Source organism: Magnolia sinica, chromosome 5 (genome assembly GCF_029962835.1).
Source record: "Magnolia sinica isolate HGM2019 chromosome 5, MsV1, whole genome shotgun sequence".
Lineage (NCBI taxonomy): Eukaryota > Viridiplantae > Streptophyta > Magnoliopsida > Magnoliales > Magnoliaceae > Magnolia > Magnolia sinica.
The window spans coordinates 51502522-51512030 of NC_080577.1; the positions used below are offsets into that span (position 1 = coordinate 51502522).

A 9509-nucleotide genomic window follows, 5' to 3' on the forward strand; every position below is an offset into this window, starting at 1 on the left:
GTTTTGGATGTGGCTGAAACTTGGTCGTACCCATCATCCTACATAATAATGTATGGGTTGGATCGGTGAACCACATCTAGGTGGGCCCAATAAATGATCATGAATGTTTTAATGAGAGGGTAACCCATCTCAACTATAGTATGTGGTGTGGCCCACCCAAGTCGATGTACTTTATTTTTAAGCCCATGGCCATAACGGAATGGTGCATCTGACTGATGGGACAGATCCAAAGTTCAAGTGGACCCCACAATAGAAAAGAGTGGGATAGTGACACTACTACCAAAAAATGAGTTGTTTTCCTTTAGCGTGGTCCACCTGAGATTTATATCTGGTTCATTTTTTGGATCAAGCCTCAAAATGATCCTAAAAAACGGATGAATGGCGTAGATAAAACACATAGTCATGGGGGGGGGGGGGGGGCGGGGCACGGAGCACTGGCCACTTAGCCACTTGGAGCCAAACCACGTCACTCTGCTCACGGACGCGGATTTCCTGCAAAAGCCTCCTGCAGCACGCAAGGATGCTGGGTGGGGCCCACTGAAATGTATGTGAGAAATCCATTCCGTCCATCCATTTTCAGAGTTCATTTTAGATGTGCAACAAAAAATGAGATGGATAGAAAACTCAAGTGGGTCACACGAGAGGGGAAATTGGAGAAAGAAATACCTACCGTTGAAACCTTCCTTAGATCTATCTTGATGTTTATATGCCATCCAAACCGTTTATAAGGCCATCTCCAATGGATGAAGTGAAAACACAAAGAAGTTAGCTTGAAACAAAGCTTTTATGGCCACAAGATTTTTTCAACGGTTCTCAATAAATATCCACTGTTTCCTCTCGTGTGGCCCACTTTAATTTTGCATACACCTCATTTTTTGTATAATGTAAATGATCTCTGGAAACGGATGAATGAGGTAGATTTCGCAAAAACATGACGGTTGGCCCCGCCTTGCATCCTTGCGGAGGAACTTCCACGTCCGTGGTAAACCGGCCAATCAGCATCCCTCACCAGTGGCAACGGATTGGCTACTCCCCCTGTCATCAGCCAATGGCTGCTAGTCGGTGCTCTCTGTGCCCCACCATGATGTACTTGTTTCATCCATGCCGTCCATCTATTATTTTAGATCATTTTATGGTACGATGCGAAAAATGAGTTATATTTAAATCTCAAACATTACAGGAAACAGTGTTGAATGAACGTCGACCATTAAAAACTATGGTATGAACCACTCTATCTTTGGATATACTTAAATTTTGGGCTCAACCCCTTAAATTAGATGGAAAAGCAGATGTATGGTGTGGATAAACTACATACATTCAAGGTGGGGACGCGGATTCCCTGGGAAAGCCTTTCGCAGGAAGTTCCTGCGCTGGGGACTCAGATGGGGCCCACTGTTATGTTTGTGAGAAATCCTCTCCTTCCATTAGTTTTGTGAGCTCAATTCAGGACATTATGCCAAAAATTAGCCGTATCTAAATCTCAAGTAGTTCATGCTAAAGGAAAATGTGGTTAGGAAAATTCCTGCCGTTGAAATCCACCTGGGTTCGACAGTGATGTTTACACGCCATCCATACCGTTAATAACTTCATTCCTACTGGGATGAACTGAAATCACAAATATTAACATTGTTCAAAACTTCTGTGGCCCACGAATATTTCAACTGTGGACATTTAATTATCAAGTTTTTGGCCCACTTTAGCTCTGGAAACGGTTCATTTTTGGCATCATGTCTTAAAATAAACTTAAAAAATGGATGGACGGATCGGATTTCTCACAAACATCACAGTGAGCCCCACCTTGGTTCCCAGCGCAGGAACTTCCTGCGAAAGTCTTTCGCAGGACTCCGCGTCCTCAAGGTGGTTGCAACTGAGTTTACTCAGTACGATAAGAGCGTACTGAGTTAGAGCGTACTGAGTAACTCAGTACGCAATCAGTTTTCCTGATCTAATCCGCGTCCATCCATCTCTGCCATTTCAATTTTTATTTTAGGGTTTCCTTCTCTCCCCCTCCCTTTTCTCCCGTGTCTTCTACTTATTCCCTCTCTCTATTCTTCTTCTTCTTCTTCCTCCTCCTCCTCTCTCTCTCTCTCTCTCTCTCTCTCTCTCTCTCTCGATCGATCGATCTCGACTCGTCAGTTTGGTTTTCATTGGGGATTTGGGAGACGGGTTTGCCTCGGTATTTTCTACTTTGCGTCTGTTTCTTTGTGAGTTTGGTTTTCTGATTCGGATAGGTAGGTCCTTCTTCGGATAGTGTCTTTTCAAGGATTTTCCAGGCCCTTCTTTTGGGTTTTCTAGGACTTCTGTTTTACTGGTTTTCCAGGGTTTTGAACTGAAATTGGAGGTATGTTTTGTGATTTTCTAGAAGCTTTCTTGTTTTGGTAATTTTCTTGGAATATTTGGAGAAATGGCACTTGTGATGCACAAAGATTCGTCGGGAGCAACAACAGCAGCTGCTAAGCAATTGGATACAAGCATGTGAACTATACGCCCGAGCAGGTGGAGGCATTGAATAGGGTATATATGGAGTGCCCGAAGCTGAGCTCGATGCGTATGCAGCTCATAATAGAATGCCCGATACTGTCAAATATCGAGCTGAAGCAGATCATGGTCTGGTTTCAGAATCGAAGGTAAGGAAGGAAGGATATGAGACTGATGGAAGATTTTCTTTTCTTTTCTTTTCTTTTTCCTTTTTTTTTTTTGTGTGTGGATTTTGTGGGTTGTAAGATGCAATTTTAGGGGTGGAAATGTCAATTATCTTATTCTGTTTGCTTTTGTTGTCTTTATATGGATGATATATGATTTGATTATCTTCCATTGTTTTGGGGAGAGAATTGAAGGAAATGAGACTTGGAATTTAGATTTTGGACACATTTTTCTTTAAAATGGTTTGTGGGGTGTAAACGGTACTTTTAGAATTTCAAATGAAGCAAATTTCCAGGCCGTAGTAGACAGAGCAGTTTTGATCATTTTCATCAGCAGTTCGACCAAATTGGCGGGCCTGCTGGAGCCTATGGAAACCCAAATGCCCCTAATGCTGGTTACATTGGTGGCCCGCATGGTGCTGCAAGATGCCCATGGAAAAACCAATCTCTTGTTGGATATGGCTCTACTAGTGGAGGTGGTGTTACCGGTAGTGGTGGGACTGCTTCTACACCAGCAGGCCAACCTCTGACATACATGCATGTATCTATTAGTAGGATAGAACTAGAAAATTGGGTGTATTTATCAACCTTGGTAGGTAATGACACATGTTTATATCTATAGAATTAGAAAATTGGGTTTATTTATCAACTGGGTAGGCAATGACATGCAAGTATGCATCTACGTATAGGGAATTGATATTCAGACCCAACCTGATTGATATCCAGATCAAAATGTACAAGGTTGTTGGTTCTGTTAATTAATTTTTCTTTGGGCCATCATGATGTTTTAGTGACAGTTGCGCAGTCCATCAATTGCAACAGGTCTTGTTAGGATCTAAACACAATAATCAAGCCAATCCAAAGCAAATGTGGGCTACATCGCAGTGAACAGTGGAGATGGGACATCCAACATGTTACCGTAATAGCTTTTCAATTAGATCAGGTGCTGATTGTTTTGTATATTATGTTGCCGTGAATCTTTAAGCATATGATTGTTGTTCCCCTCCTGGCTATATCGTAAGGTATTTGTTTGTTTATGTATTTATTTTTTAGATCATCATGATGATTGGAATTTTAGTGTTTCTTGGATTGGAATAGAAAAATCCATGGATCCCATTGTTTATCTTTAAAAAATGTGTTTATAGGCACTATAATGTCTCTTTGCAGGTTGTAGGACTTCTGAGATATCTTGTTTTGTTTAGCCAGATCTTTGTTTCTGTTCTCAATTCATTAGGTTGAATTTTCAGTTACTTTTCTGTTTCATCATGTCATTTTCTATTCTCTGGGAGAACTGTGCTTCTCTTGTCTTTGTGTTTCTGTGGATGTAAACATGAAACAGTCCTTATAATAGAAAAGAAGAAGAATACCTCTATTTTAATATGTCCAATCTTTGATATGCTTGAGTTGCTTCTTTTTTTTCTTTTTTTTTGTACCATACAATCATGGTGGTAATGGCACCTGAAGGATCCCAGTTTGATGCGTGATCATATGATGCCAAAATAAATGAGTTGCAAGTCTTTTTTGAATTTCATATTTCATCTTCTTCTCCTCTGATTCTAGTACCTTGTTTCTTTGTAGTTTATTTAGATATAAACTCTAAAGATTTTTGTGTTAAGTATGTCATGCTGATAATCTTGTTTGGCTTGGTGTAGGCTTATGACAGATGGACAATATTTCTTTAAATCATATGACGAGGTTTATGAAAGTTTTGATGTGATGGGTTTGCAAGAGAACCTTCTTAGAGGAATTTACGCCTATGGTATATGCTTGCTAGCAATGTGTCCTCTTATTTTTTTTCTTTGTTGATGTTATCTTTTTTGAGTGGTAAGCTGACACTCAGATGTTAATTCTTTGAAGGGTTTGAGAAACCCTCAGCAATCCAACAGAGGGAATCGTTCCTTTCTGACTTGTAGTGAATTGTGGATTGTTGGCTACATCCGGCAACTTTGCAGTTAGGTATTTCAACACAGTATATTTTGGGATGGAAAATCAGCAAACATAATTAGCCAACACTTTGATTCTAAATTAATACTTTTGATTTGATGATTCTAATCATCTGCTTGGTTTGCTTCTTGCACTATGACTTGCTCTTAGTTGTATGAATGAATAAATGGTTTGGACGGTCAAGATTGTTTATGGTACTGATGTCCTACATAGGTGATAGCTTCATTCGGAAATTGTGAATGGACAAAAAATGCATGCAATGTGGACGGTGAATGTGTGCATGAGTTTTGTCTATCACACTGTCCACATTAAAATGTGGGTTGAAACAATGGGCTGGAATAAGGCATGCTAAAATTGGAGCAGTGATTGGTCCATAAACCCTATATCAAAATGGACCTTTGACCAGCCTTGGATTTGTCCATTTAAGGACTATTTTATGGCCAGACTTGGATTTGTCCATTTATATATGTATAACTACCTTTTTTGCTTACTATACATGTACAAATTGTCCATCGAATTAAGCAGGTGGGTCTGCAATTATATTGTAAGCATGCAGTTTAAAAAAAAAAAAAAAAACGGAAGATTATTTTCTTCTATTGTAAACATGTATTGTTGCCTTAGATGCATCAACATCGCCTGCTTCAAGAGATCTTACCTCAGAGTTTGGTTCCTGTATTAATCCAGGTCTCACATTCACATTTCCGTCATGAGGCTCAGCCCACTCATTACAACCACAAGTAGGCCTTCAAGATGAGAGGCTGCTGTTACTTTAAGTCAAGGATCATAGAATCAAGGTAACAGAGTATTTAGGATCAAAGACAATATTTGGGATATTAGGATATGTTTCTCTTTGATTTGATGCTTATTTATATATGGATTGAATGCCAAAAAATAAAATTTAAAAAAAAACAAAAAAAAAAAAAAAAAAAACAACAACAACAACCAAATGTTCAATTTTATTGTTGTCTTTTCATAAAACTATTGTCCACCCATACACTTAGTGATACAGTTTATACTTCTTGCGCTGGCAAACTGATGAAAGTACAATGTGTTTTTACCCCACCTTTGAGCCAAGTTGCTCTAGATTTTTGTCCAAATGAGATCTCTTTGCTTGTGAGGATATTACTGAATTCCAGCTTGAGCAAGCCTCTATTGTACTGGAATCCTAATGCACAAGACGGGCAATGTCAGCAATTTGGCCTCCAAATGAACAGCAAGCACTTCTTTTCTTCGCATCAACATCTAGAAAGTCCTTTAGTTGTTGAGTCCTTTATTGCTGATGTAAGGAGTTTCCTTTAACATCATTCCCTTATCAAGGACTACCATCTAATTGTCCAAAGGAAGTGGTACCTACATTGGAAATCTAAGGTGAGTTCCAGTTGACATATCACGTGTGATCTTTCATGCGAGGGGTTGATGTTTGTGGCTACATGATGACCTAAACAAGGCTGCTTCTGTTCCATCTGAGGTCTTCCTGATTGTCAAAGCGGTGAAATCAATCAGGTGATCACTCTCCTGGATATGAGGGCTCAAAGGATGAGTCTGCAACTTGTCTGCTTTGTCATCTCTAGCTTAATTTTGCCTTCAGACAATATATCATGATGATGCATTGTCTGGTCGACAGCCTATTGTAAAACTTGTGCAGAATTACCATTTAAAAGATGACCCCAAAATTGCTGGAAGAAGGCTAAGATGTTGATTTTGGCAGCATTTGGTGGTGATGAGTTGTGTTGTTTGAAGAAGATCCTCCCTGGTAAGCACTCTTCTTACCTATACACCTCTCTTCTAACAAATATTGAAGGGATGCCCAAATCTGTGTTTTTACTTGATTCTATGAATAATGTATTTATCTATAATTGTGTTGAAATAGTATTCATGGTTTTCTCCTTCTCCTTGGAATAGAAGCAAACAAACAAAATGACAAGGACTCATGAAGCTAGTGGAACTACTTGTTGCAGAAATTCAGGTTCATCTCATCATCTTTATAAATTCTGCAGAGAAAAGCTATTGCTATCATCTTTATAAATTCTGATTGGTACCCAACTTCTCTTTCTCACATCATCAACCATATTTGTTTACTTTGGCTTGATATTGTTTTGCTAATGTAGTCGAGAAGCTGACACAAATGACGGTTAGCTCTGGAAGACAACCAGTGAGGCCATCAGCCACTAGCGTGGAGAAGGCAATGAGAGTGTGAAGCTTCTCAATGGATCAAAACAGAACTTCTCATACATAGGATGTATTTATGCATTTATACTCTTTTTCAAGGCCGAAAAGGCATTTCTTATGCGCAGAATTCGTGAGGTTGGTCTATTCTTTTTTTATTTTCCCTGACACAATAGGCCACACACACATTTGCTTCTGTTAGCAGTTTAATTTGTTCTTGTTGTTATGCTCTATTGGATGCAGATCCTTCCAGAAATGATTGATGAGACAATCTGCATGTAAATGGAAGACATTTTCCCACCCTTTCAGTCCCTATCAATGGTTGGCTTCTACTAGTGTACAGCCGCCCACATGAAGTGGCCGACACATTGTTGTGGATGAGGATGTACATGTGGGAAAATAATAGCACATCATGTTGAGAATTATTGCAGCTGTCATACAGTGTTTGCCCGCTTTTGGATGGCATGTGTTACACATACATTGTCACCAAAAACATGTTCCTTGGAACTCAAGTTGATGAGACAATCTGCATCTATTGCTTGCCAGGTAAATGGCATTTATTCTTTTCTTCTAGTCTTGAGATCAGGTGAAGCTGTTTATACACAACCATTTTCACTACTATAGACCAGACGACTTTAGTAACAGGTTATTGTCTAAAATTGGTTTTTCATTGGCCAAAAACTGTTTCTCAAGCTAACATTCATTTTAAGACTTCTTAGATATTGTTGTGTTGGTGTCAAAGACGGACATGGTGTTTAATGCTTCAATTTAGCCATACCTAGCATGGAGTCATGTGTACAGGTGCGTTGTTATAAATCTTGGGTAGCTAGTGGAAAATAGCTAATTTCATTTTTTTGCTGACATTGTTGTAGGAGGCAGCCATGATACGATTGGATATGAGGATGTTGTATTCCGTCCCGTTTAGAAGACAGGTACATCTCCGTTTCTTGTGTCAGTATCAGCCGGCAACAGATTCTCTTTTCTTTTTTTCTTTTCTTGTTTAGTTATCAAAAGTTACACTTGGATGGTCAGAATTTTGTGATGAATGTAATTTTTGGTCTATGTCCCATCCATGAAGTAGCCTGCCAGATCAGAAGTCCCAATCACCACAAGTTTGTCTCATGTAATCAAGGATTTGATAGAACTTACTACAAGTGCATTAACATCTAATACTATCCTCTTTCTTTGTATGATAACATTGTCGTATTTATGGATCCTGCTGCAATTCTTGTTCTCATTATCATTGGACTCTTATGCATGAGAAATAACGAGGTATTGTTGTTTCTAGTAACTTGAATTGGAATACTTTTCTTTATTTTTCCTTGTCTACTTGAATGAAGTTTCTATTTAAGCTTAACAATTCTTCTTAATTCTGAATTATAACCATGTTTTGTTGGTTGAATATTTTTTTATTAGATGAAAGAAAACACAAAAAGAAAATTGCTGATATTTATTTATTTATTTATTAATGTAAGAAATTTTCTGACGGCTTTAGGTTGGTCATATTTTTCGAAAAATATTAAAATCCGAGACGGTCCATAACCGTCCTTTTTAAAGATGTTAAATGCACACTAACGATGGCCACAGACCATCAATGATTTAGACGGTTTATTCCCATCTAACATTAGTCCATAACTGTCCTTTACAGACGGTCCATAACCTTCCTTTTAACGTCTATCTTTAATGACGGTCCATGACCGTCCTTTTAATGTCAATCTTTAATAATGGTCCATGACCGTCCTTTTAATGTCAATCTTTAATAATGGTCCATGATCGTCCTTTTAACTAATACAACGGAGCAAAATAGGACGGCCCATGCGACAGTTCAAAACCGTCATTTATTGAGATTTGAGACGGTTTTTAGCAGTCTTTTTTTCACTGTTTTGCTGTAGTATCCAACTATTACTTGCATCAAGAGAGAATTCCTTTACCCATGGAAGGTTAAGAATATCAAGACACCTGCCAAGCCACTAAGGAAAAAAGGCGAGTGACAATAACCAACTCGAATAAGAGGCGAGTGACAAGGGTCAACTCGAGGATGTGGAGAGAGGTTAAAGTCAACTCAATAAATAAAAGAGCGGCAATGACTGATTCTTTAATAAAGGTGGCAACGACCAACTCCATAATTAGAAGAGCGACCACCATCGATTCTTGGTAATGGAGAGTGGCAGAGCCAAATCAATGGTAAGGCAAAGGCAAGGCTTGTACCCATAGCCTCTCATGAATCCAGGAAAACCTCTTATAATGGATATCATGTAAAAATCTCAAAAAGGGCCAATAATTGATGGTGAAACATATAATAACATGGAAGATTCAAAGCAATATGTAAAAAGGCCAGATAAAATACACGTAAAGGGAAGATCAAATTCATGAAGACATAAAAAGGCGAAATAAATACATGCAGGCATGAAAAGGCTAAATCAAGTGATGACATAAAAAGGCAAAATCATATATATGAAGGTATGAAAGAGCAGGGAAAAACATTCAATCGAATTAGTGTAAGCCTAAAGGATAAAACCCTCGCCTAGCCTCGACCCGAACTCGGTGAATTGACTCGTTTTCCTTATTTCCTTCCTTTCTTCCTTTCTATCTCTATTTCTTTCTTCCTTTCTTTCTCTCTTTCTTTTCTTTTCCCTTCCTTTCTCCTTCTCCTTCTCTTTCTCTTCTTTCTCTTTCTTCGCTTTCTTTCTTTCCTTTCTTTCTTCTTCTCTTTTCTTTTCTTTCTTCTTCTCTTCTCTTTTCTCTTTTCTTTTCATT

General features: G+C 38.5%; 1 protein-coding gene and 2 long non-coding RNA genes across 3 annotated transcripts; all 3 read left to right on the forward strand.

The window, feature by feature from the left end:
* Nucleotides 1-1997: 1997 nt before the first annotated feature.
* On the forward strand, nucleotides 1998-5490 carry LOC131246038 (eukaryotic initiation factor 4A-15-like). Its single transcript, XM_058245907.1, has 3 exons — nucleotides 1998-2627; nucleotides 4295-4401; nucleotides 4500-5490. The coding sequence occupies exons 1-3, from the start codon at nucleotides 2521-2523 to the stop codon at nucleotides 4553-4555; spliced, it is 270 nt and encodes an 89-aa protein (XP_058101890.1). The 5' UTR covers nucleotides 1998-2520; the 3' UTR covers nucleotides 4556-5490.
* An 18-nt stretch (nucleotides 5491-5508) lies between these two features.
* Nucleotides 5509-6780, forward strand: LOC131246039 (uncharacterized). Its single transcript, XR_009171116.1, has 3 exons — nucleotides 5509-6339; nucleotides 6489-6552; nucleotides 6695-6780. It is a non-coding gene; the product is annotated as an uncharacterized LOC131246039 (long non-coding RNA).
* On the forward strand, nucleotides 6776-7725 carry LOC131246040 (uncharacterized). The gene is made up of 3 exons (XR_009171117.1): nucleotides 6776-6890; nucleotides 6996-7298; nucleotides 7625-7725. It is a non-coding gene; the product is annotated as an uncharacterized LOC131246040 (long non-coding RNA).
* Nucleotides 7726-9509: the final 1784 nt, after the last annotated feature.

Coding starts and splice junctions, on each gene's coding strand:
- LOC131246038 (XM_058245907.1), top strand. CDS start 2,521: ATGGAGTGCCCGAAGCTGAGCTCGATGCGTATGCAGCTCATAATAGAA. Junction 2,628..4,294: donor GTCTGGTTTCAGAATCGAAG/GTAAGGAAGGAA, acceptor GGCTTGGTGTAG/GCTTATGACAGATGGACAAT. Junction 4,402..4,499: donor TAGAGGAATTTACGCCTATG/GTATATGCTTGC, acceptor AATTCTTTGAAG/GGTTTGAGAAACCCTCAGCA.